General features: G+C 44.3%; 1 protein-coding gene across 1 annotated transcript in view; it reads right to left on the minus strand.

Moving 5' to 3' along the window:
* CMTM4 (CKLF like MARVEL transmembrane domain containing 4) overlaps nt 1-27,263 on the minus strand; it is a 61,540-nt gene extending 34,277 nt beyond the window's left edge. Inside the window, exon 1 of the mRNA XM_021704110.2 lies at nt 27,093-27,263. Coding sequence (XP_021559785.2) covers nt 27,093-27,224 — 132 coding nt within the window. The 5' untranslated portion in view covers nt 27,225-27,263. The remainder of the gene's footprint in view (nt 1-27,092) is intronic.
* Nucleotides 27,264-27,269: the final 6 nt, after the last annotated feature.

The raw sequence follows: 27,269 nt of genomic DNA on the forward strand, positions 1-27,269 counted from the left end.
AACCCTACTGAACTGTACTTTTAAAAATGGCTGTAACAATAACTTCTATGGCATGCATATTCTATCACAATTTAAAAGTACATATATAGAAGTACTGAAAAATACCACAACCACCTGAATCTAACTAACATTTACAGAATACTTCACCCTTCAAGAGGAGAATACACATTGCTCACAGATACACTTAGAACATCACCAACTGTATCTTGGATCAGAAAACATACCTGAATACATTTAAAAGAATCAAAATTGCATAAAGTGTGTCAACTATAACTCAACTTAAAAAAACAAAATCAGGGGCGCCTGGGTGGCTCAGTCATTAAGCGTCTGCCTTCGGCTCAGGTCATGGTCCCGGCATCCTGGGATCGAGCCCCGCATCGGGCTCCCTGCTCAGCGGGAAGCCTGCTTCTCCCTCTCCCTCTGCCTGCCGCTCTGCCTACTTGTGCCCAATCTCTCTGTCAAATGAATAAATAAAATCTTTAAAAAAAAATCGCAAAAAGTATGTTCTCTGACCATAACAGAACTAAACTAGAAATTAATAATGCAACAAAAATTGGAAAAATCTCCACCAAACACTTGGTAATTAAACAACATATTCTTGAATAATTGATGTGTCAAAGAGGAAGTCTCAGGAGAAATTAGAAAATATTTTGAACTGAATGAAAATGAAAGTACAACTTATCAAAAACTTGTGAGATGTAGCTAAACCAGTGCTCAGAGGAAAGCATGCAACACTGGATGCTTATCATAGAAAAGAACAGAGACCTCAAATCAACAATCTAAATCTCCACCTTAAGATTCCTTATTTTTGGGCTCCTGGGTGGCTCAGTTGGTTAAACGACTGCCTTCGGCTCAGGTCATGATCCTGGAGTCCCTGGATCGAGTCCCGCATCGGGCTCCCTGCTCGGCAGGGAGTCTGCTTCTCCCTCTGACCCTAACCCCTCTCATGTGCTCTCATTCTCTCTCTCTCAAATAAATAAAATCTTAAAAAAAAAAAAAGATTCCTTATTTTTTTTTTTTTTAAGTAGGCTCCATGCCCAGCGTGGACCCCAATGTGGGGCTTGAACTCACGACCGTGAGATCAAGACCTGAGCCAAAATCAAAAGTCAGATGCTCGGGGCGCCTGGATGGCTCAGTTGGTTAAGCGACTGCCTTCGGCTCAGGTCATGATCCTGGAGTCCCGGGATCGAGTCCCACATCGGGCCCCCTGCTCGGCAGGGAGTCTGCTTCTCCCTCTGACCCTCCCCCTCTCATGTTCTCTCTCTATCTCATTCTCTCTCTCAAATAAATAAATAAAATCTTTAAAAAAAAAAAAAAGTCAGATGCTCAACCGACTGAGCCACGCAGGCGCCCCTTAAGAAACTTTTCTTAGAGCAAAGTAATACTAAAGTGAGTAGGAGAAAGGAAATAATAAAGAGCTAAAAATCAATAAAATTGAAAAATAGGGAAATATCACTGAAACAAACAAAAAAACTGGTATAGTTCATTAGCCAGACGGATACGGGGCAGGGGGACGGAAGAAAAAAAATTACCAATTACCATGAATAAAGAAGAAGATATACCTATGGACCCCCACAAACATTAAATGAATAATATAGAAATACTACAAACACATCAATACACATGAATTTGAAAGTGATAGGGACCAATTTCAGGAAAGCCACAAACTACCAAAACTCACCCAGGAAGTAAAAGAGAACTTAAATAGTCTACTATCTATCAAGTAAATTAGATTAGCTTAAAAAATCTTCTAAAAAATAAAATTCCAGGCCCAGATGGTTTCACTGACAAATTCTACCAAACGTTAAATACAGAATACGAACTCTACAAAAATCTCTCCCAGCAAATAGAAGAGGAAGGAATACTTCCCATCTCATTTTATAAGGCCAGCATTACCTTGATAACAACCAAAGACAGTTCAAGGAAAGACAACTACATTTATATTCCTCATGAACATAGACGCAAAAATCCTTAGCAAAATACTAGGAAATCAAATCCAGCAATTTGTAAAAAGAATAGTACATCACAACCGACTGTGATTTAATCCAAGAATAAAAGACTGGTTCAATTTTCAAAAATCAACAGATGTAATCCATCATATTAACAGCTTAAATAACAAAAAACACATGATTATGTCAATGGCTGCAGAAAAAACATTTCACAGAATTCAACATTCATTCATGATAAATGCTGCCAGCAAATCAGGAAGAGAAGGGAACTTCCTCAACCCAAAAAAAGAGCATCTACCCAAATCTACAGTTAACATACTTAGTGGTGAAAATGAATGCTTCCTCCCTGAGGGGACCAAAGCAACAATCTCTACTCTCACCACTGATACTCAACACTGTACTGGAAGTGCTAGCCAGTGCAAGAAAAATAAATAGAAGGCATACAGACTGGAAAGAAAGAACAACTGTCCCTATTTGCAGATGGCACGATTGTCTATGCAGACAATCCCATGGGAATCTCTAAAGACGCTCCTACAACCAAGTGAGCTAGCACAGTGCAAGATCCAAGGTCAACACACAAAAATCAATCATATTTCTATATCCTAGCCATATCCCACCCGAAACCAAAATTAAAACAACAACAACAACGATCTGTATCAGTTACAAGAGTGCAAAGACTGAAGCACTTACATACGAATCTAACAAAATATGTACAGGATCCACATACTGCAAACTACAAAACACTGAAGAAAGAAATCAAAGATGACCTAAATAAGTGGACAGATATACTGCATTCATGGACTGGAAGATTCAAAATAGTTACAATGTCAATTCTGCACAAATTCATCTGTAGGTTTAACACAATTCCAAGATCCCAGCAAGATTGTTTAATAGATAGAAACAAGTTGATTATAAAATTTATATGGAACTAAAATAGTCAAAAGAATTTTGAAAAAGAACTAAGGTAGAGGGCGCCTGGGTGGCTCAGTTGTTGGGCAACTGCCTTCGGCTCAGGTCATGGTCCCAGGGTCCTGGGATCGAGTCCCACATCGGGCTCTCTGCTCCGCGGGAAGCCTGCTTCTCCCTCTCCCACCCGCCCCCTCTTGTGTTCCCTCTCTCACTGCATTTCCCTCTGTCAAATAAATAAATAAAATCTTTAAAAAAAAAAAAAAAAAGAACTAAGGTAGAGGATCCACGTTACCTGATTTAAGAATTACTATACAGGCGCCTGGGTGGCTCAGTCAGTTAAGTGTCTGCCTTCAGCTCAGGTCATGATCCTGGGGTCCCTGGGATGGAGTCCCAGCATCGCATCACATCAGGCTCCCTTCTCAGCAGGGAATCTGCTTCTCCCTCTCCCTCTGCCCCTCCCCCCAACCTGAGCTCACTCTCTCTAGTGCTCTTGCTTTCTCTCTCAAATAAAATCTTAAAAAAAAAAAAAAATTACTATAAAGCTACAGTAATCAAGACAGCATAATATTGATGAAAGGACGCACACACAGATCAATGGAACTGAACCGAGAGCCCAGAAACAGACACACACAAATACGGCCAATTGATTTTTGACAAAGGTGGAAAGGCAATTCAAGGAGAAAGAAGAGCCCTTTCAACAAACAGTACTGGAACAGCTTTATATCAATAGGCATATATATGAACATCAACCTACATTTTACACCTTGCATAAAAACTAACTCAACAGGGATTATAGATCTAAACGTAAAATATGAAACTGTATTTCTTAGAAGAAAACATGGGAAAAAATCTTCATGACCTAAGATTAATTCTTAGATATGACACCTGAAGCACAATCCATGAGAAAAAAATTGACAAACCAAATCTCATCAAAACTAAAAACCTGTTCTGCAAAAGGCATTGTTAAGAGAATGAAAAGAAAACAGAATGAGTTAAACTATTTACAAGTCATGTATCTAACAAAGGTCTTCTATCCAAAGTATATAAAGAATTCTCAAAATTCCACAGAAAATAAATTGTCAGGGTGCCTGGGTGGCTCAGTCGGTTAAGCATCTGCCTTCAGCTCAGGTCATGATCCCAGGGTCCTGGGATCAAGCCCCGCATCGGGCTCCCTGCTCAGCGGGAAGCCTGCTTCTCTCTCTGCCTGCCGCTCCCCCTGCTCGCTCGTTCTCACTCATAAATAAATAAATAAATAGACAGATAGATAGATAAAATCTTTCCCCAAAACCCACAATATGAATGAATCTCGAGTGCATTACACTGAGTGACAGTCTCAAAAAGTTGCATACTCTGTGATTCCACTTATATGGCATTCTGGACTCGACGAAACTACGGTGATGGGAAACTGATGAAGGGTTGTCAAGGGTTGGGTGTGACTACAAGGAGAATGAAAGTTTTGTGGGCTGGGGAAACTGCTGTGTCCTAACTGCGGTAGTGGTTATCTACGAATCTAAACAATCACAGAACCGTACATCAAAAAAGTCCATTTTACTGTATTTTATTATTTTATTTTATTTTATTTTAAAGATTTTATTTATTTATTTGAGACAAAGAGAATGAGGGAGACAGAGAGCACATGAGAGGGGGGAGGGTCAGAGGGAGAAGCAGACTCCCCGCCGAGCAGGGAGCCCGATGCAGGACTCGATCCAGGGACTCCAGGATCATGACCTGAGCCGAAGGCAGTCGCTTAACCAACTGAGCCACCCAGGCGCCCCATTTTACTGTATTTTAAATGAAAAAACAGAACACATGGAGACCACCAAAATCCTTGGCATGTGCCCAAACCTCTAGAGCTCAAATTTCTGTCAGTTTTCTTATGCTCTAAGAAAGAAAATGGTGTGTGCTCCCTAATTAAATATGTTCTTGCTGATTTAATGCAAAACCAGAATGTGACAAATTCTAAATTAGCCTTTAAATGCTATTTTTCCAGATTCAAATATAGAATAAAAGGCTTCAATTTTGCCATTCAGTCATCAAACAAAACAAAAATAATCTAAGGAAAGAAACAGATTAGGGCGTCTGGGTGGCTCAGTCGGTTAAGCGTCTGCCTTCAGCTCAGGTCATGACCTCAGGGTCCTAGGATCGAGCCCTGCATCAGGGTCCCTCTCCCCCTCCCTCTCCCTCTGCAGTCCCCCCTCAAATAAATGAATGAATAAATAAATCTTTTTTAAAAATCCATTAAAAAAAGAATGAAACAGGGGTGCCTGGATGGCTCAGTCGGTTGAGCGTCTGCCTTTGGCTCAGGTCATGATCCCAGGGTCCTGGGATCGAGCCCCGCATTGGGTTCCCTGCTTGGCGGAGAGCCTGCTTTTCCCTCTCCCTCTGCCCCTCCCTCCTGCTCATGTTCTCGCTCTCTCAAATAAATAAAATCTTAAAAAAAGAATGAAACACATCAATTTCCAAAATGGCAACCAAAAAGCAAGGCAGAGTCTACTGGACAGGGACAACCAGAGACAGTGTAAAGCATAATGAAGCATACGCTCAGATGCTAGCTGTTTTTTTGGACAGAGTGTTCAATGTTCACGTGTTCAATATTCAGAGTGTTAATATTCAGATGGAGTATTTTTTGGAGTTATAAATATATCCAAAAGCAATTTACAGAACTGCATGTATAATACCCCATTTCTACAAGTATGCACATAAGAACAAAGTCTAACACAATGTATACCTGCTAATAGAAATTCTCTGTAGCTGATTGAGAACAGTATACTGGTGATTTTTACTTTTTTTCTTCATTTTCTATATTTGTCTGATCTTTTTAAATTTTATTTATTTTTAGAAGATTTTATGTATTTATTAGAGAGAGAGAGCACAAGCAGGGGAGAGGGGCAAAGGGGAAAAGGAGAAGCAGACTCCCCGCTGAGCAGGGTGCCAATGCGGGGCTCCCAGGACCCCCAGATCATGACCTGAGCGGAAGGCAGATGCTTAACTCACGGAGCCACCCAGGCACCCCTGATCTTTCTTTTTTTTTTTTTTTTTTTAAAGATTTTATTTATTTATTTGAGAGAGAGAATGAGAGACAGCACAAGAGGGAAGAGGGTCAGAGGGAGAGGCAGACCCCCTGCTGAGCAGGGAGCCCGATGCGGGACTCGATCCCGGGACTCCAGGATCATGACCTGAGCCGAAGGCAGTCGCTTAACCGACTGAGCCACCCAGGTGCCCCCCCTGATCTTTTTTTTAAACAACAGATACAAACTAACTTTAAAATCAGAAAATAAGTTTTTCCACTTTGGAAAACAGTATTCAAGTTAAAAATGTGGCATCTGTATTACAGATCAATTTATGTATGACTTGAGAGTGAGTGCTTCTTGACGTAAAGGAGCTTTGTAAGCCTCATATCGTACCAGATCCCAAAAGACACTTCACCAGATGGGTGGCTGCAGAATAAGGAACAGAAATATAGAAAGCTTCTCCACAGAAGCGGTTACCTTCTCTGGTGTCTCTAAACAAAGAAGGGGGAAGAAATCAGGCCAATGGTAATGGTGTTCAGATGGAAGGAGGCCCGTGGGTGATGGTGAGCAGGCAGAATGGATCCTGATGTGGGACAAAGGCGGGGGAGTGGACCCAGGGGGAGACCAGGAAATTTGGAAGAGGTATGAAGGAAGGGAGAGTTGGAGGAAGGCGTGTGATGGGAGAGTAACAGTAGTTTCACAGGAAAACATCTGTCTGCTCACTGATACCTCAGAGAGTTAACTATTCTGTCCCTCTCCCCTCCCCTAGAAGTGACCCCAGGCTGCTCCTTGCACAGGGGTGTCATGCTCAGGACCCTCAGTGCACGAGAGGGGTGGACATCTGAGCCCGGGGCAGCCAGCCCACAGGCTGGCCAGGCACCTCTAACTTGACCTGGCTGGGAAAGCACCACCCAAATAAAGTCAGTGGCAATCAAGCCAATCCGACGCTCTCTGTAATTCAACTGCAGTCAGCAAGCTAGTGGCAGAGAGAGCAGACAGACCTGGGATGAACATTTGCAATAGCCTATCAGAGTCGGGGTCCCTGGCTGGCTCAGTTGCTGGAGCATGAGACTCTTGATCTCAGGGTCATGAGCTCAAGTCATGGGGGCTGTGGAGTTTACTTAAAAATAAATACAATAAGGGCGCCTGGGTGGCTCAGTTGGTTAAGCGACTGCCTTCGGCTCAGGTCATGATCCTGGAGTCCCTGGATTGAGTCCCGCATCGGGCTCCCTGCTCGGCAGGGAGTCTGCTTCTCCCTCTGACCCTCCCCCCTCTCATGTGCTCTCTCTCATTCTCTCTCTCTCAAATAAATAAATAAAATCTTTAAAAAAAAAAATACATACATACATACATACATACATACAATAAAGTCAGAATATCAATATATCTCTATCAGAAAACAACACGACTGCAACTTTCCTAAGCATTCTTTCATGATTCTTCGGACCTTTAAGAACTGCTTATTAGGTTATGCTATCATTTACAGAAAATACCTAAGTGTACACCCTGCAGAGTCTGAATGTTGTCCTGCTCTTATGTGCAGCCATTTAACAGTGAAATGTGGTTTGTTCCATGGGGCCTCTTAATACGGCATTCCTTACAGCCAAAGATGGTGTTTCCCACTGCAAACGAGTGAGGCGGCAAGGTTTTTAACATACTTTTCCTTGCAGTCTACTTACTTTAAAACAGTATTTTCCTCAGCCAGTTTTCTCTTCTTGGAAGCAACCAAGCAGAGCGTTCACTTTCATTAGGAAAACCACCTTCCTTCATATGGCTTTCACCTTCTTGGGTCCTTGACCAGACTTGCTCCTGGAATTCCTGCGGGTCCTTGGCTATGTGAGACAGATGCTGCCCTCCACAGTGGGGTCGTGGCCCCTGGGCCCCACCAAGTTTTTGCCTCCAAGTTCTCAGGCCAAGTTAGCGCACATAAGCCCCTGCCAGATAAAAGCCCAAGGGACAGATACCTGTCCACAAGCAGCCCCAGGCGGCAGAGGATGAAGCACTTGGGGGCCTCAGGTTAGAATGGGGCCAACATGAATCTGGGCAGAACCCTGTCCTCTTTCAGATGTGATCAGTCCACAGTCCAGTCTATGAAGGGAGGACATGGGCCCTTTGTGGCCCAGGAGCCACGGGATGCCCTTGACTGGGCAGCTAGAAAGAAACGCTGAGTCCCAGATACTCAGCTCAAGTAAAACCCCCAAGATTCGTGAGGCCCTGCCACTTGGCCCTCCTAGGGTTCCCTCCAAGGCCTGGCTTACCTGTCCTGCAGCAAAGCCCAGAGAACCCATGTGTCTGTTCCTGGCAAATGAGAGCTGACCAACAGTGCAGGGATGGGCTCAGCCTCGGGAGCGGCCCGCCTAGCTGGTTACAGAGGCAGCTCGGCGCACACACCCCTACGGGAACTCACAGAGGGGAAGTTGTATCCGCTTATCTGCACACCCATCACACGTCATCAACTGTTTGACAGATGCTCTGAGCGGGACTGAAAGCTTTTAATTTCATCGACATGGGAGCGCTTGTCAAAATGAGTCAGCAAATTACTTTTTTATCTGTCTTCATTCAGTCGTGTGGTATTAAATACATCATCATCCATATACCTCACAGAGGACCACACAAGATGCTGGGAGGCCCGGCACACGCACGTGCTTATTAATTCAAAATAAATCTGTTTAAAATACTCTATCTGGAAAATTAAATTTCAAGTTTACATTTTTTGCTTTATTTGGTATTATTTAAAAATACACTTTCCTATCTAGCTAGCTTAAAATCACAGCTAAGCCATGTCTCAAGTATGTTTCCCAATTAAATAACGAAAACATAAGCTGCTGCATACGGTACCTTTGTGCCAGTTAGAAACAGATCCCAGTCTGGGTGGGGGCTTGGCTTGGTAAGAGGGCAGCAAATTAAAAATGGCACATGCATACACATACCTGGGGCTGATGAACTGGAAGAGGCAACCCTTCCTCCCAGGGGACACTGCCTAGTGCCAGGCATGGGCCGTGACAAGCGCAGCGTGCAGGCTGGGTCTCAGCCCCCCCTCACCCTCCCAGTTAGACCTACTGTGCGGCACACAACCTGCCCAACTGTACAAAGTAGCTTTGGACAAGGGAGATTTACAGCAGGATGATGACGACTTTCCTTGTTCCTCTAGGACAATAACACTGCTGAACCAATCTGGCTAAATCCTGTATCTGGCAGGTCTTAATGATATGTGTGCTAAGTATTAAGAAGTTTACTGTTGCAGTCGGCTAAGTGACCGACTCTTGGTTTCTGCTCAGGTTGTGATCTCATGGTCGTGGGATCGAGCCCCATGTCTGGCTCTGTGCACAGCGCAGAGTCCGCTTGGGACGGACTCTCTTTCTTTCTCTCTCTCTCAAATAAATAAATAAATCTTAAAAAAAAAAGAAAGAAAAGAAAAGAAGTTCACTGCTGCAAACAGAATTAAAAAAAAGTTTTTTTTTTAACTTTGTTTTCATTTATATTGATCTGGTCTGAGACACAATGATAGATTTTACAGTCCATCAAAAAACAAAAAAACAAAAAAGAGGGGCACACGCACCCCAATGTTTATAGCAACAATGTCCACAATAGCCAAACTATGGAAAGAACCTAGATGTCCATCAACAGATGAATGGATAAAGAAGATGTGGTGTATATATATATATACATATACACACACACACACACACACACACACACACACACACACAGTGGAATATTACGCAGCCATCAAAAAATGAAATCTTGCCATTTGCAACTGGAGCTAGAGGGTATTATGCTAAGCAAAATAAGTCAATCAGAGAAACACAATTATCATATGATCACACTAATATGTGGAATTTGAGAAACAAGGCAGAGGATCATTGGGGAAGGGAGGGAAAAATGAAGCAAGATGAAACCAGAGAGGGAGACAAACCATAAGAGCCTCTTAATCTCAGGGGAAAAAATGAGGGTTGCTGGAGTGGAGGGGGGTGGGAGGGATGCGGTGGCTGGGTGACAGACATTGGGGAGGGTATGTGCTATGGTGAGTGCTGCGAATTGTGTAAGACTGATGAATCACAGACCTGTACCCCTGAAACAATTAATACATTATATGTTAAAACAAACAAACAAACAAACAAAAACAAAAAACAAAAAAGAACTGCAGGCCTCCTACAGAATTCTGTGGAACTAGACATAGAGGAGGGGCTCCACAAACTACTGACCCTACTGGGCACCCCCAGGCTTCCCTCAATCTGGCAATTTGTCGTTCTTTGTGGGTTTCACTCACCTAACTAGGTTGGCAGCCCCTGAGGCCCCCAAAGTCCAACCCCAACAGCTGAAGCTTTTCTAAAGCATCTAATGCAGATGAGGCATATGCAGGGTCTTCCCAACTACCTCACCAAAACCACCTTAAGCACCGCAATACCAGTAACGCCCTCATTACCCCTCCACGGTCATCACACATTTCAGGACCTGCAAAGAGCCATCTGGATGCATCCCCTGTGACAAATGGGGGTCTGTGTTCCCAGTTTCAGCTCCAAAACCATACTCTAAAAGAAGATAGACCATGCTGGCAAATTATCCTGAGCTCAATTTATTATAGACAAATGAAGGGACAAAAAGGCAACTTTATTTCTACCAACATTTGGGTTTTGTTATAACCCAAACTTTGGGACCCCCAAGTCAACTGGCCGTCCCAGGACGTTCACTTGGGCAGTTTGCCTGGGCTGATTAGATACCTGCACTTTCGGCAGGACATCGCAGGCAAAGACCTGATTTGCCCTATATGGTCTTTACTAAATTACTGACCTAAAAAGCACCCAAGGATATTTACTACTCATCCTCTACCCCCATAATCACATAAAGGGTAAGAAAGATGATCTGAATTCAGAGAGCTGTTCCACAACTGTCTTCACAGAGCGGAAGCAGCTAAGTCACTGGGAAAGAGGCTCAGGGTCCAGGGCCACCAACAAACTAGGTGGCCATAGGTAAGCCACATTCTAGGGGGTCAGATTTGTTACCCATAAAACAAAGGAGGGACATACATGAATGGTTTCAAGTTTCCTTCTAATATAAAATTCTGATTTTCTGAATTGCAAGGTGTTGTGAGCCATCTTGAACCTCCACTATTGATTTATACCATGATCTCACCTGGCTACAGACTTACGTCTATCCCCCCCTCCCCAATTCATATGTTAATTATGGTATCTGCTGATGGTATCTGGGGCGGGAGCCTTTGGGAGGTTATCAGGGTTGGATGAAGTCATAAGGATGGAGCCGTCATGATGAGATTAATGCCCTTATAGGAAGAGGGAGAGAGATCTTGCTCCCTTGCTCTCTCTCCATGCATGCACAAAGAGGCCATGGGAACACACAGCAAGTTGGCTGTCAACTACATGCCAACAGATCTGAGAATGATGCTTACCTTGCAGGTACCCTGACCTTGGCCCAGCCTCCAGAACTGTGAGCAATAAAACTACTATTGTTTAAGCCACCCAATATATGGTATTTTGAATGGCAGATGAAGACACACCCTCAACATGAATTAGTTGTTTTTCTATTCTTCCTGGATTTGGGGCTGGTTCCAAACTCACTAGTACATCAAACTGAACTTGGATGAATTGTTTTGTTTGTTTTTTTATAATTTTTTTTGAAGATTTTATTTATTTATTTATTAGAGAGCAAGAGAGAGAGAAACAGCATGAGAGGGGAGAGGGTCAGAGGGAGAAGCAGACTCCCCACTGAGCTGGGAGTCCGATGTGGGAATCAATCCCAGGACTCCGGGATCATGACCTGAGCGGAAGGCAGTCGCTTAACCAACTGAGCCACCCAGGTGCCCTGAACTTGGATGAATTGTTAAGTGCTTACCAAGCAGCCAAGTGTTTGCTACTGTGAACACTAAACAGGAGAAAACGGTCTCTGCCTTGCAGGTGTTTACAGACTTAGTACAATTAACTGTAAGTATACCCAAATCTGTTCAGAAAGCCAGAAAATCCAGGGGTGCCTGGCTGGCTCACACAGAGGAGCTTGAGACTCTTGATCTCTGGGTTGTGAGTTCAAGCCCCACACTGGGTGTAGAGATTACTTAAATAAATAAAACTTAAACAAAAAATAAATTTAAAATAAACTTAAAAAAAGAAAGCCAGAGAGGCACCTGGGTGGCACAGTCGGTTAAGCGTCCAACTCTTGGTTTCGGCTCAGGTCATGATTTCAGAGTCATGAGATTAAGCCACACATTGGGCTCTGTGCTCAGCTCACCAAGTCTGCTTGAGATTCTCCCTCTCCCTCTGCTCCTCCTGCTCATGCTCACGCATGCGTTCTCTCTCTCTCTCAAATAAATAAATCTTTTTAAAATGAAGGAAGGAAGGAAGGAAGGAATCACAGAGTCCAGAGAGTGAGGGACACATGTAGTTTAAGCTGGTGCTCCATCACAGGAGACCGATCAGAACAAAGAAAACCCATGATGGGCACAGCAGGGCCAGTAGGAAGAGGGGTAGGGGAGAGCAAACAGGGAAGAGGATACAGGACCCAGCCTTACCCCAGCCCACTCCCTGCTGGGGTAGCTTCTGGCTGGGCAAAAGGCTGCAGTGCCCTTGCAGGATCAGCGTGTTACTATGGGAGAACAAGGAGCTTCCAGCCAGGATGAGGTGGCAGATCCAGGTCAGGAGAACCTGAAATGGGAGCGTGACTCAACTAGAACCTAGCTGGAGGAGCCAGGACTCATGCGCATGAAGGGTAACAGCCAGCATTCACCAGGCGCTTCTCTCAGCCAGGTTCCACGCCAGGCACTTTCTATTCAACCTCACGCCAACCCTGCGGCGGCAGGTGATCCTCTTCCCTGTATTTCTTCAGTTCTGGCCTGACTCAGGCCCCTGAAGACCAGGCTGAGGACTAAAGGGCATGGCCCTAAGTGTAGGTGATCAAGGTCTAGTTCTGTGAAGGAAAGTGACCAGGGAAAAACAAGAAAACAAGAGAGAAACCCAGAGTGGGGTACAGAAAGCTGTAACGGAGGCTCTTCCAGAGACCCAACAGCTCAGCTGGAGGAGCAGAGGACGTGGAGAGAAAGGGACAAATGAAATTGGGAGGGCCTAACATGCATGCAGTGGATAAAAATCCAGCCCACACAGGCCCCTCTCCAGATATCCCACATCTCAGACTACATTGTGAAAGATTTTGAAATGGACCAAAAGGGTTACCGAGTATCTTCAATGCAAGAACGGGCCTTTTTAGAACATAACTTTCCAAGTTATCTGATCCTATGGGATTTGTGCCTTTTATGGCCTTTGAGATATTTTGCAACTCTTTTAAGTTGTACAAAACTGATAAGCCGTGCAAATGATTCTTGTCTGTAGACAGGCAAATTAACTGTCTGGTGGAGAGACAAGTGATCCCCCTTAGAGCCAAATAGTGGCATCTATTTGAAATTCATTTCATGGTGTATGTGTGTGCAAATCCTTGAATTTTCCTTTGACCAGATTGTAATCCTACTGGTTGAATCTTACTGGTTCCCTCATTAATTAATAAACTCTTTTATATTTGTACGAGAGTTGTGATTTTATCCTTTAAAGATTCTCTTCTAAGACCCATCAACAAGCAAAAGTCCGAATGGATGCCAATAATGTGTAGTAGCTGTTCTACGGGGGAAAAACAGGTTCCAGAGGTCAACAATTCTTTTAACCCCAAGTAATCTGAAGTGCTGGCTCAAGCGAACAGGAAGACAATCTAGCCTCAATTTTTACCTCTCTACCCCTCTTCCACCAGCAGTCTCCAGCTTCCTCACAACTTCCACTCGCTCTGATCTCAGAAATTCTTAAATTTCAGTGGCAGTCCGAGGAGCTAAAAGAGAAGGACTGAGAGGCTCCCCTTTATAACGAAACCAACACCTCTCCAGGCTCTGACAGATGTGACCCCTTCGCTGTGGGAGAATCGGGAGCCGGAAGGGCTCTCAAGGCTGGCAGACCTCCCAGGAGCCGTGCTGGCCGAAGAGGGGAAACAGAAATGGACTAAGTCCCTGTAGGACGGGAAAGATGCGTGATGTTGGTGCAAGGCTCAGAACCTGCCTAGTGGTTGTAGAAACACACACGAGGGGTTCCAGGCATGCTCGCTGCAGGTTGGCTGCTGAGCTCCCCACCTCGTAGCCGGGGGGACCATATCAGCAAGTTAGTGAGATCAAAAAGCCTGTTTTCTCATCTGTAAAGCATCTGCCTCACAGGACTGCTGTGGGCATTAAATGAGAGAACACATGTGTAACACTCAGCAGTCTGGCACATAGTAAATGCGCAATAAATGTTAGCTTCAATAGTTTTCTGACTGAGAATGAATTGAATATAATGTAAAATAAAAACAAGGACTATAATAAAACCTAACTGCCACCTACGTATAAATTGCATTTGTCACATCTTTTCCACTCCCTTTGCCAAAAGACCAACTGGGTCTTCATTTCTCACCTGAATTACTCAATGTCTCCTATCATGCAGCCTGTTCTCATCTCATCCACCTCAAAATCATCCCTCCTCACCCCCTTTAACCCAGCGACAGCCAAGAGAAATAGGAGAACCACATAAGTGATTGTACATTTTTTAACAGCCAGATTTTTAAAAAGTAAAAAGAAACAGAATTTCATAGTATATTTACCCAGTTATATCCAAAGTATTATTCTGACATGTGATTAATATAAAAAATTGAGATATTTCATTTTCTTTTCCTATTACAACTTCAAAATCTAGCGTGTATTTTATACTTACGCACATCTCAATTCATACTATCCACATTTCAAGTAGCCTCAGCTCCAACCGCTCCCCATCTCTTTCAGGAAATCCGAATTCATTGGCCTCACAAATCAGGCCCTTTCCAACCTGGGTCCTCCTCCCCTTACCCAGGCTTACCCGTCCTCCTTACCTGCCCCCCCCCTTTGCTGGGATTGCCCCCAGCTCCCAGCACCTGGTATATTTCTCCCCCACAGGACACACCACACCTATGCCAGCCACTGGCTATTCAACACTAACACGTGAAGTGCCCATTTCCCACAAGGGCCTCCTTGCCAAGCTGTCCCCGGCCTCTAGGAGGGCGCCCTTGGCTCTGGTGGTAAGAACACCCCATACCAAACCCTCACTCCCAAGCCGACTATGAGCGCATCGGAGGCAAGGACTTTTGTCCTGTTTATGCAGAACAGCAGATGACCCAGCCAAGGGCTTCAAACACATATATAGATTTTTTTTTTAAGGGGAGAATACGTTAGCACTTTTACCATTTAGCTACTGATCTTGATCTAACTCTGAAGTCATTCAGCCAACTCTTAAAGTATACACAATATACAGGGTTTGGCCCAAAAATGGTGGAGACATAGTAGGCAAGCTAAAGAGGCAACTACCGCTGGGACCGCCATTGTTCCTGGGGCTTGGGTTGTTGGTTTTTTGTTTTTTGGGTTTTTTTATTGGCACAAAAATCTTTTAGCCTTAAACTGTTTTTCATAGCTGTGCTGGAATAAATGGGAAACCACAAAAATGAAGGCTTCCACTGCACCAGTCATCAAATTGTAGTGGTAAGAAAGAAGCCATCCAAAACTATCCACATCTGATTGAACTCTCAACATTTTAAGTGTTTATTAACCCATATAATTCCCAAACTTAACCAGTCATTTGAAATGCTCAGAGACAAAATCCTGGGTTTCAGTATTTCCTACAGCCCCCTCCAGCCTCCAGAAGATCGAGGCCTCCCTTCCCAGGGCCCCATGCAACTGCTGTTCTTTTATATTCATCAGAGAGCTTTATAAAGACAACCACTAGGACCAGCCTCAATCCTAGCTGACTTTTTCTTTACACATGTTAAGTTTCTGTGCTGAGGGCTCTCAAAAGATGCTGGCTTGGCGGATCCTGAGCGATCCTCTCTATCAACATGTTAATCAGAAAGCAGAAAACTTCGATAATAATCGGAGAATCCCTGGTTTTCATCTTACACTTTCCTAAGCAAAAAGCTTGGCGAGGCCTCTTATGGTTTCCCCTCCTTTTACAAAAATCTGCCTTCTAAGCAAAAGCTTCTGTTTCCTAGTAGCAGTAGATACCCTTTTAAAACTCACAGTTCAAAAAAAGAAAAAAAAAGAATTACAGTGGCATTTTGTTTCCATACTTTTCTCCCCAATATTTTCCACCCAGAACCGAGCCCAGAAGCTTATTTGTAAGTACACAAATGTAGGTTATTTTTCCCTCATAGATCCTATGTTTTCAAACAGTTTGACCTTAAAAACTACCTTAAGTAACACTCCCTTTTCTCTCTGCATATTCAACTGGCTGACGAGGGCCTTACTATGTGCCAGGTACTGTTTGAGACCCTGGGGATATAGCAGGAAACTTAACACATGACACCTCTACTCTCACAGAGCTGAAGTTCTAGTCGGGTGGTCCAAGCTACGAAGAAAAATTAAGCAGGGAGAGGGGATCAAGAGTGGGGGTGGGGGGTGTCCTACTTTACACAGGGTGCTCAGGGAAGGTCTCTTTGGAGCCGAACAGAAGAACAACAGTGCTGGAGAACAGAGCCAAGTGACATTTTTTGGGAAGGGGGCAGGGAGCGGAGGATGCAAGAATAAATCTCAAATGGGAAGACTCTGAGGCAGGAGTCTGTTACTCAAATGTCAATCAAAGCTTCTGATCAACAAAAAATAATCAGTACCATAAAATCCCAGCCAAAAAAGAAATTGGCCTGATTACTATTTAATGCAGTTATATTAGTCTTTTTGAAATGTAATTAGTACCTAGCCCCACAGTCTCTCAATCTCCCATTTCTACATTAATGAACTCTAGGGGTCCCAGGGGGACCCCACTCTGAAAACCAGTGACAGACCCCATCGTTTAATGTCTGGAGACAAGACCACACATGAGAGGCGCTGAGATGGAACACTGGACCCCACCTCGAGTGAGAATCTTTCACACAAAAATCTTCCCCATCAAGAAGTTAAACTGCTTAAAAATAAAATAAGATTTCCCAAAAGAGGTGTTGCTTTCTAAATTCTGTACCCTTCCACTCATCTGTCCCTTCTCCAGACAGCTGCAGGCCTGCTCCCCAGCCCTGGACCACTTTGAACGGAGCCTTTGAAAGTTTAAGTTGGCTTTCGGCCACCACGCAAGATGCTGAGGCCATCCCCTTGTCTGGGGGTGCCTTGTTCTCTCATTCTCTACCTCTCCCAGTCTATCCTTCTTCCTCCTGGGCTCTCTGAAGTCCCACCTCGCTAATGAATCCAAATCCCAGCTCATCTCGCCCTGCTTTTTATTTCTCGCGCACACGTACAACCTGTCCCCCGGCCCCGGGATAATCTTATTTTCCAAACAACAGTATCAGGACACATTGTCAGTACATGAGTACTTGTTATATGAATCACTATAATTGCAATGCTTGGAATATTTCATAATTTAAAGTATTTTTTTTTAACTTCAGATGCACTTATATATCGTCTGATGAGACAGCACAGCACATTGGGACCATCTGGGAAAATTCAGAATCTGTGATCACAGTCACGGGCCTTTGACTACAGCTCTATTCTCTAATAAACAACTGGATTTTCCAGAGAAATCGGATGTCATCCTACAAAAGGATTTGAAGCTACTTCCAGCAATGAGGAGACGAGGCAGTGACAGCAGCTGCGGGGGGAGGGCCAGAAGGCTGGCATTCCCAGGGTATTTCAAGAGCTCATGGAACTAGCAGGACCACCGTACGAAACAATCAGCCTCGGCGGCCCCACAGACCTCAGCCCTTTATGGGGCGGACCACCTATGTGCTGTAGCTCAGGTATCTCCAGAACTCCTTCTAGGCTGGAAATATGCCTCTCCTGAGCACCCAAGCAAGGCATCCGTTTTACCAGGAGGGACAAGCATCACGGATTGGGCAGTGCACTTACACTCCCGTCTTAACTCCTCTAAAGATTTTTTTTTTTTAATTTATTTATTTGAGACAGAGAGCATGAGAGGGGGGAGGGTCAGAGGGAGAAGCAGACTCCCCGCCGAGCAGGGAGCCCGATGCGGGACTCGATCCCCGATCCCGGGACTCCAGGATCATGACCTGAGCCGAAGGCAGTCGCTTAACCAACTGAGCCACCCAGGCGCCCCCGTCTTAACTCCTCTAAGCGTCCTCTGAAGGGCCATGACCTGGGAAAGGCTCTTCCCGTGCTCGAATTATGAAAAAAGGCCCTCCCCCAGGGCCATCAAGGAAGAATTGATCTTGCCCTGTGACTCTGGAGGAACCAGAAGGTCTTACTGAGCTCACCGTTCCCCACTGGTAAGCACACTGGAGAACTGGAATAAACTGGGACCTTCAGGCATATTGCAGAGAAATGCTGACCAAGTCCATAATTTTTTTAATGCTAAGAAATTTAATGATACTGCCCTTTGATCTAGTAAAAGCATTCCTTAAAATGTAACAAAAAATAGTAACAAATCAAAATAAGAGTGCACGATATTTACTGAGTATTCTTCTTAATAGCAAAAAATTGGAAACCATGATCTTATTGAGCCTCTGGAAGAGAAAAACTCCAAACATCTTTTCATTTCATCTGTCATACTGAGATTTTTTTTCCTCGTTTCCTATATGTTACAATTTTTAAAAATGGAAATATAATTGACATTTAACAATTTATTAGTTTCAGGTGTACAACATAATGATTCGATATTTGTTTATATTGGGAAATGATCACCACAATAACTCTAGTTAATATGTGTTATCATCCATAGCTATAAATTTTTTTTCTTATGATGAAAACTTTTAAGATCTACTCCCTTACAACTTTCAAATATGCAACACAGGATTATTAACGATAGCCACCATGCTATAGCACGTTATAACCCCATATAATGTTTTAACTAATAGAATGAGGGTAAATTCCTCTCAAATGAAAGAAATTTTGCCTTTAGCAAATAAATAAATCAAGTGCCCACTATCGTGCAGAATGCTTGTTGTTGTTGTTTTTTAAACAGGAAAAGTTACTGAACAAATGTTTAAGCTTTTAGTTTCTTCAGGAGTTCTGTATTGTCTAAATCGTGCTCCCCAAGGGCCTCCAAATTACAAAGTAGGTAAAAGTAAGTTAAAGGTTATGGTCAGTACATTAGCTTTCAGGCTAACGTATGTTAAGATAGAACTTTTAACGGCTAACGTTTTAATAATTTTTTAATAGAAGATATTTGCGGGGCGCCTGGGTGGCTCAGTTGGTTAAGCAACTGCCTTCGGCTCAGGTCATGATCCTGGAGTCCCGGGATCAAGTCCCGCATCGGGCTCCCTGCTCGGCGAGGAGCCTGCTTCTCCCTCTGACCCTCCCCCCTCTCATGTACTCTCTCTCATTCTCGCTCTCTCAAATGAATAAATAAATCTTTAAAAAAAAAAAAAATAGAAGATATTTGCATGTGGCATATAATTCAAAAAGTATAAAAAGTCATACAGTAAAACTAAGTCTCCCTTCCACTCTGGCCCTCAGCCACCGGTTTCCCAACTTGTGTCATTTTAGAGATATTCTATAGTGCCAACAGGTCTGTAACACGTTGTATGTGAGGCACTTTGCTCAGGATTTTGTATGCTAGGCTCATCAGTGCATAGTACTATCATCAACCCTAATTTATAAGTCAAGAGACCGGCTTGTGGTGTGAAATGAACAAGAAATTGGCCAAACGTCTCATACTCTCAGAACCCATCCCCATCTTCCCACTCCCCAACACACACACACACCCCACCCCACCCCCTAACAAAGGTGACTTGATGTTAAGTTGTTCTCCCTACCCCTAAATACTCTCCCACCAACTTCACCATCTGTTTGCCTGGCTAATTTGACTTTCCATAAAAATTTTAGAATCGGGGCACCTGGCTGGCTCGGTCGGTAGAGTATGCTACTCTTGATTTTGAGGCTATGGGTTTGAGTCCCACACTGGGTGTAGAGATCACTTAAAAAAATAAAATCCTTTAAAAAAAACCCAAAAATTTAGAATCAGTTTGTCTCTCTCTAAAAAAATCTTGCAGGGATTTTGGGATTGTGTTAAACCTATTGATCAATTTGTGGAAAATATTAAACCTATACTGAGTCTTCTGTGGGGCACATGGGTGGCTCAGTCGTTAAGCCTTAAGCATCTGCCTTCGGCTCAGGTCATGATCCCAGGCTCCTGGCCACTCGGCGAGGAGTCTGCTTCTCCCTCTCCCTCTACTGCTCCCCCTACTTGTGCTCACTCTCTCTCTGTCAAATAAAATCTTTTTTAAAAAACCCTATACTGAGGCTTCTAAACCATGAACATAGTATATCTGTCCACTTATTTAGGTTGTCTTTAATTTCTTTCTCCACTGTTTTGTAATTTTCAGTGTACAGATCCTGTACATATTTCATTAGATTTATACCTAAGTATTCCATTCTTTTCAGAGCTATTGTAACTGTCAGGGTTTTCTTGTTTGTTTTTTCCTGTTTCTAATGATTTATTGCTTTTATTGTATATATACAGATATAGAAATACTGATTTTTATGTCTTGACCTTGTATTTTATAACTGTGCTAACTCACTTATTAGTTCTAGGAGCTTTATCTAGAGATTCCCATGGGATTGTCTACACAGACAATCATGCCATCTGCAAAGAGGGACAGTTTTCTTTCTTTTCAGTCTGTCTGCCTTCCATTTATTTTTCCTGCACTGGCCAGCACTTCCAGTACAATGCTGGATATCAGTGGTGAGAATAGAGATCATTGTTTTGTTCCCCATCACAGGGGGAAAACTTTCATTTTCACCACCAAGTATGTTAGCTGTAGATTTATTTTATTTTAATTTATTTATTTGACAGAGAGAGGCACAGTGAGAGAGGGAACACAGCAGGGGGAGTGGGAGAGGGAGAAGCAGGCTTCCCTTGGAGCAGGGAGCCCGACGCAGGGCTCGATCCCAGGACCCTGGGATCATGACCCGAGTGGAGGGCAGACTCTTAACGACTGAGCCACCCAGGAGCCCCTGTAGATTTTTGATAGATTGTCTTTTTTGGATTGAGGAAGTTCCCTTCTCTTCCTAGTTTGCTGGCAGCATTTATCCTGAATGAATGAATGTTGAATTCTGTGAAATGTTTTTTCTGCAGCCATTGACATAATGTGTGTTTTGTTACTTAAGCTGGTCATATGGTGGATTACATCTATTGATTTTGGAAAACTGAACCAGTCTTTTATACCTGGAATAAATCACAATTGGTGGTGGTGTACTATTCTTTCTACATAATATCCCTGGATTTGATTTCCTAGTATTTTGTGGACGATTTTTGAGTCTGTGTTCATGAGAACGATTGGTTTATAGTATTCTTTTCTTGAACTCTTTGTCTGGCTTTATAAAATGGATGTGTACTTACACTCTCCTGAGATCTGGGATGATAATTTTATTATTTTGAACAACAAAAAAGTTAAGAGTGGTTTTAACTTTGCTTTTCTGTTAGAATTAATTTGATTTTAAGTCTTTGGCCATGAAGACAACTTCCAAAGATAACAATAATTTCCTAAGTGAAAATGAGACTGGTTTACAAGGAGCCACTTTAAGGTAGATCTGAGAACCCGTTGCAGTGAAACCCACTACTTCACCCGCAGGCCCTGTCACATCCCCGCACAGAGCAGGAATGGTGAGGGGTTTTGCCCAACTGGCTTGAGATAAAGAGCAGACAAGGTTTCCATCAAATAAAAGATATGTTATTACTCAACCCTGAAATGTAAATACTCATATTTGCCTTTGAATTACCTAAGAAAGCACCTATCAGACATTGACTTTTTTTTTTTTTTTAAAGATTTTTATTTATTTAGTTGACAGAGAGAGACACAGCGAGAGAGGGAACACAAGCAGGGGGAGTGGGAGAGGGAGAAGCAGACTCCCCGCCGAGCAGGGAGCCCGATGCGGGACTCGATCCTGGGACCCTGGGATCATGACCTGAGCTGAAGACAGACACTTAATGACTGAGCCACCCAGGCACCCCTCAGACATTGACTTCTTAGTTCTTACAATTCCTAAAATGCTTGGTCATTACTAACCACATTACACTATTGAAGAAGCCAAGACAAGGATAGGTTTAAGAGATTTCAAGATCAGCGGAACTAAAATCTGAATTTAAACACCTCATATCACCCAGCTTGGTTATAAAGAGTTCTAAAATAACGACAATGCAATGTCAGAAAGTCAATCAGGCATGGGAGAAGCTTAAGAAAAGGATCTGAGGCAAAAGAGCTTCCTGAGAGGTCTTTTTAGAACTGAAATACTAGGGGCGTCTGAGTGGCTCAGTCGGTTAAGCGGCTGCCTTTGGCTCAGGTCACGATCCCAGGGTCCTGGGACTGGGCCCCGCATCAGGATCCCTGCTCAGCGGGGAGTCTGCTTGTCCCTCTGCCCCCCACCCTCACCCCATGCTCATGCTCCCTCTCTCTCTCAAATAAATAAAATCTTTACTAAAAAAAATAGACGTGAAATGCTGACTCTCTTGGCACTTTTGAGAAGGCCTATCCCCTCACTGAGGAAGTGGACAGACCTGTTGGGTGAGGGGCAGGACCCCACACAGGAACTGCACACCTGCACAATGGCCACTGAGAAATCGAAACCCTTGTTAAGTCTCTTAAGCATGCAAAAGTCACCCAAGCCATCACCAGGGTGGCCAAAACCACAGAAATGTCCTTGGACTCAAGGTCGCCTGCTCTGTGCAACTCAAAATGACGTGTTCAGGAGGCATTAAAGAACACACTCTGAAACCAGACTGCCACAGGGTTCAAATCCCAGCACTACCACCCACCAGCCATGTGACCTTGAATGAGACACAACCTGTGTGCCTCAATTTCCTCATCCATAACCTAGGGGTAACAACAGTAGAGTAAGCTCTCACTAAATAATGCCTACTGGGGCCTGTCCTCTTCTGACCCTGTCCTAAATCATGGTATAAATGACAGAATGCCTTCCCCAACCACCCAACCCCCAACCCACGAGCAAAACTATGCTTTCAACCAAGCTGATGAGAAAAAGCAAAAGGCCTACATTAACTATTTCATTAACTGATGTCTGGAAGCTAAAAACCAATAAGCACTCACAGAATCCACATTCACAAGAAGGAAGGAAGTATTGGGGCGCCTGGGTGGCTCAGCTGCTAAGCAGCTCGTCTCTTCGGCTCAAGTCATGATCCCAGGGTCCTGGAATTGAGCCCCGCATCGGGCTCTCTGCTCAGAGGGAAGCCTGCTTCTCCCTCTCCCACTCCCCCTGCTTGTGTTCCCTCTCTTGCTGTGTCTCTCTCTGTCAAATAAATAAATAAAATCTTAAAAAAAAAAAGGAAGTATTAAAATCAATAGTTGAAACTAAGTCTTTTTCCACAAAAAAAAGTTCATTTTTATTGTTTTATATAACCATGAGACATTCTTCCCAGCTAAGAGATAGGTATAAGTTTCATTTTTAAAAATTTATAGGGGTGCCTGCATGGCTCGGTTAAGCATCTGCCTTCGGCTCAGGTCATGATCCCAGGGTGCTTGGATCAAGCCCCACGTCGGGCTCCCTGCTCAGCGGGGAGTCTGCTTCTCCCTCTCCCTCTGCCCCTCTCCGAGCTCATGCTTACACGCTCTCTCTCTCTCTCTGAAGTAAATAAGTAAATAAAACCTTTTAAAAAAATTTAATCTATGGGGGCGCCTGAGTGGCTCAGTCTAAGCGTCTGCCTTCGGCTCAGGTCATGATCCCAGGATCCTGGGATCGAGCCCCGCATCGGGCTCCCTGCTCCGCGGGAAGCCTGCTTCTCCCTCTCCCGCTCCCCCTGCTTGTGTTCCCTCTCTCGCTGTGTCTCTCTCTGTCAAATAAATAAATAAAATCTTAAAAAAAAATTTAATCTATGAAAATACTGATCAATTTTCATATTTCCGATTAGTTTTAATATCAAAAACATTTCATTTAAAATATCAATTTAACTTTTTTTTTAAGATTTTATTTATTTATTTGAGAGAGGGAGAGAGAGAGAGCATGAGCAGGAAGCCCATTGCAGGACTCGATCCCAGGACCCTGGGATCATGACCTGAGCCGAAGGCAAAAGCTTAACGGACTGAGCTACCCAGGAGCCCCAACAATTTAACTTTTAAATCACTAGGAAGTTGGGGCACCTGGGTGGCTCAGTTGGTTATGCGAAGGACTGTTGATTTCAGCTCAGGTCATGATCTCAAGGTCCTGAGATTGCTGGGGGGGGGGGGGTGTCTGTGCTCAGCGGGGAGTCTGCCTCTCTCTCTCCCTCTTCCCCGCACTAGCTCTCTTTTTCGCTCTCTAAAATAAATAAATAAATCTTTTAAAAAAAAAATAAATCACTAGGAAGTAAACTATTTTTAATTCAAATATATAATTGTAATTTGGGGATGGCAATTTCACCAAGTTTCTTTAAAGACAGGAAATATTAATTAGCAGCAATGATATCTTTTATTACACACTAAGCACCTAAAATGCTAGGTGCTAATTTATACATCACCTCATTCTCTTAATCCTTTTAGGAGGCAAAGGCTCGTTTTACAGTAAAACCTCAGCCTTGAGGTTGAGTATAATGGTTCTGATAGAGAACTGATTGCTAGCACCTGTGTGAGGCTTTAATACTTTGCCAAAAAAAAAAAAATGATATAGAGGGGCACCTGGGTGGCTCATTCGGTTAAGTGTCTGAGTTGAGCCTGCCTCCCCATTTCCCTGTCTCTCCCTCTGCTTGTGCACTCTCTCTCTCTCTCTCAAATGCATAAATAACATCTTTTAAATAAATCAATAAATAAAATGATATAGAAAGGTAAGTTCAGGGGGTGGCCCAGTCAGTTAAGCGTCTGCCTTTGCTCAGGTCATGATCCTCGGGTCCTGGGTTCCAGCCCCACATCTGGTTCCTGCTCAGCAGGGAGACTGCTTCTCCCTCTCCCCCTGCTCATGCTGTCTCTCTCTCTCGCTCACTCTTTCTCTCAAATAAATAAATAAAGTCTTAAAAAAATAATAAGTCTGAAACTTGAATGTGCATATGAATCACCGGGGGAATCCTGTTAAAGTGCAGATTATGATTCAGAAGGTCTAGGGTTGGCTCTCCGAGTCTGCATTTGCAACAAGCTCAGATGCTGGTAATGGTGCTATTCTATGGACCACACTTGGAGTAGGAAGGATCGCTACAGGTTGCGAGAGGCCACAAACCACAAAAAATGTCCATGAAAAAACTAAAATGAAAAAGTCAGATATTTCTCAAAAACAATATGTTAACTGTAATATAAGCTCTAAGGTAAGAATTATAACTTATCCATATTTCCTGATGGGATTCTGAACTTTGTAAACATCTTAAAAATATCTTCACAAGGGCTTCTTGTTTAAATCTAGAGTCCAATCTCTCAGCTTTGTGAGGGTTCCGCCCCCAAAAAACCCTGACTTGATATCAAGGCTGAGAAGCCAAGTACATGGAAGACTGTTTCAAGTTGCCGTACCCTTCAAGCAGGTCCCTTTCTTTCACTCACCCACACATCCTCTTACTGTTTAAATTCAAACATGAGACAAATGGCAGAGTTACGCGAGATTTTAGGGGCTGGGCCCGCAAGTTTTTCCAGATGAAAAGCAAATTTCTACGACAAAACAGCATCTTACCAAAAGGCAATGACAAATACCACCGGCTTCCATTCCTGGCCTTAGGTGACAAAGTCCCAGCGATGAGATGGCAACCAGCACTTTATACAAACTACTGATTTTCATTCTTTTACCAGATCCTTTGAGTGGCTAGTTCTCTTTACTTTCAAAAGTCCACAGAATAAACAAAGCAAGGTACTTAGCAAGGCCCTATTTTCCACCTGGGTCCAAGTTCACGCCCTGTTTTTTTACTCATTTCTGATTATCTGTGCTGTACTCAAACATTGGCTAGCTGCCTCTTTTAAAAGGCAGTTATACACCACCCTCCTCCCTCCCCCACCTCCTCCATTCTCTTTGCTAACAGCAATGCCTAACTACAGAACCAACATATCCCTGAGAACATTCCAGCTTACCGGATAAGGTCAGTTTAAAATTCTAGATAGGGGTAACCTATTCCATTTGCCTTTTTTAGAGCCCTTCAAAAATATCCCCTGGATATCAGCAGAACAAGCCGGAGAGAGAGAAAATAGTCTATGATTCTGCAATTTACAAACACTGAGACCTTCATTTAAAGGGTGTCCACATTTTATATTATTCCCAAGGGATGTTTATCTATGTACTCAACTAAGCATAAGCCCAGTGCCTGGAAGAAACAATGTACACACATTGCAGCTCTAAGCAAATGGCTTCTCTGGCCGAGAAGGCTATAAAGTTTTGCTGCCAGGCCTCAGAGGAAGGCCTACCTGTGACAGGGAATATGGGGACACGTTTTTTCCCTGAACTGGAGCATGCCCTGTCCACAAGAGAGCTAAGCAACTGCCCAGAGAGGCCTGTTACAAAACCAGAGAAGAGGGGCAGAAGTGGCAGGCCCCTGCCCTGAACACCCTGGAAGCTGAAAAGAAGAATTCTGAGATGAGCTCTACTATCGACAAGTCTGACAGAAAGTTCTCTGTTTCTGTTGCCTCCAACACTGGCTGCCCTCCTCCAGTGATTTAACTCTGGGTACCAATTGGGCAATGCCAGCCACCGAGCTGGGGCAGAGGATTGAGGGATGCTGGTTGGGTCTTCTAGGTTAATTAGCGGGAATCAAACCTCTGTGGTATAAACTGGAGACTTTGGGGGGCAGATCTGGGCACCCCCGCTGCATCTAGGCTACATGCCTCCATTCAACACATTTATTGAGTATCTACCCTATGCCCTGCACTCTGCCACATGCGGAGAAGGAAATCAAGCCACAGTCCCCAGTGGTGGAAGCAGACAGAGAAGGGCCTTCAGCGGAGGTGGAGGTTGTGAGGGCCCCGAAAACCTGCCACAAATTGCTGTGACCAGTAGTCACCCAGGGGACAGCATGACCTCCGCGCCGGGCTTCGCTGACCACCAAGCCCAATAATGAAAAAGGCTGGCGACGGCGAAGGCGGGAGTGAACAGGTAGGCCCGGGGGGCAGGTGTTCAGGTAGGAGGCGCACAGCTGAGGCTGCAGGGCTGGAGAGGGCAGGGTCCCCAGGGAAGGTGGGAGGGCCGCCCAGGACCCCGCGAGGGAGAGGGGGCGCGAGCAGCTGGGGTCTGGCCCCGGGAGGCGAGTGCGCGGCGGCGGCCCGCAGGGCCTGCGCCCCCGAAGCGGTAGCGGGGAGGGAAGGCGCCCGGCTAGGCCGCCCGCCCGCACCTGGGGCCCCGCCCGGCACCTACCACTTGGGCGACCTTGAGGCAGCCGAGCGCGCCGCGCAGGTAGTCGGGGTCGCAGCGCAGGCCGGCCAGCCCGCGGCGCTGGCTCACCGGCTCGGTGGTGGGCTGGTACGGGCTGCTGGCGCCCGAGATCATGGAGGTGCTCGAGGCCTCGCCCTCGAAGCCGTCCAGCTCCTCGCC

Source organism: Neomonachus schauinslandi, chromosome 16 (assembly GCF_002201575.2).
Source record: "Neomonachus schauinslandi chromosome 16, ASM220157v2, whole genome shotgun sequence".
Classification (NCBI taxonomy): domain Eukaryota; kingdom Metazoa; phylum Chordata; class Mammalia; order Carnivora; family Phocidae; genus Neomonachus; species Neomonachus schauinslandi.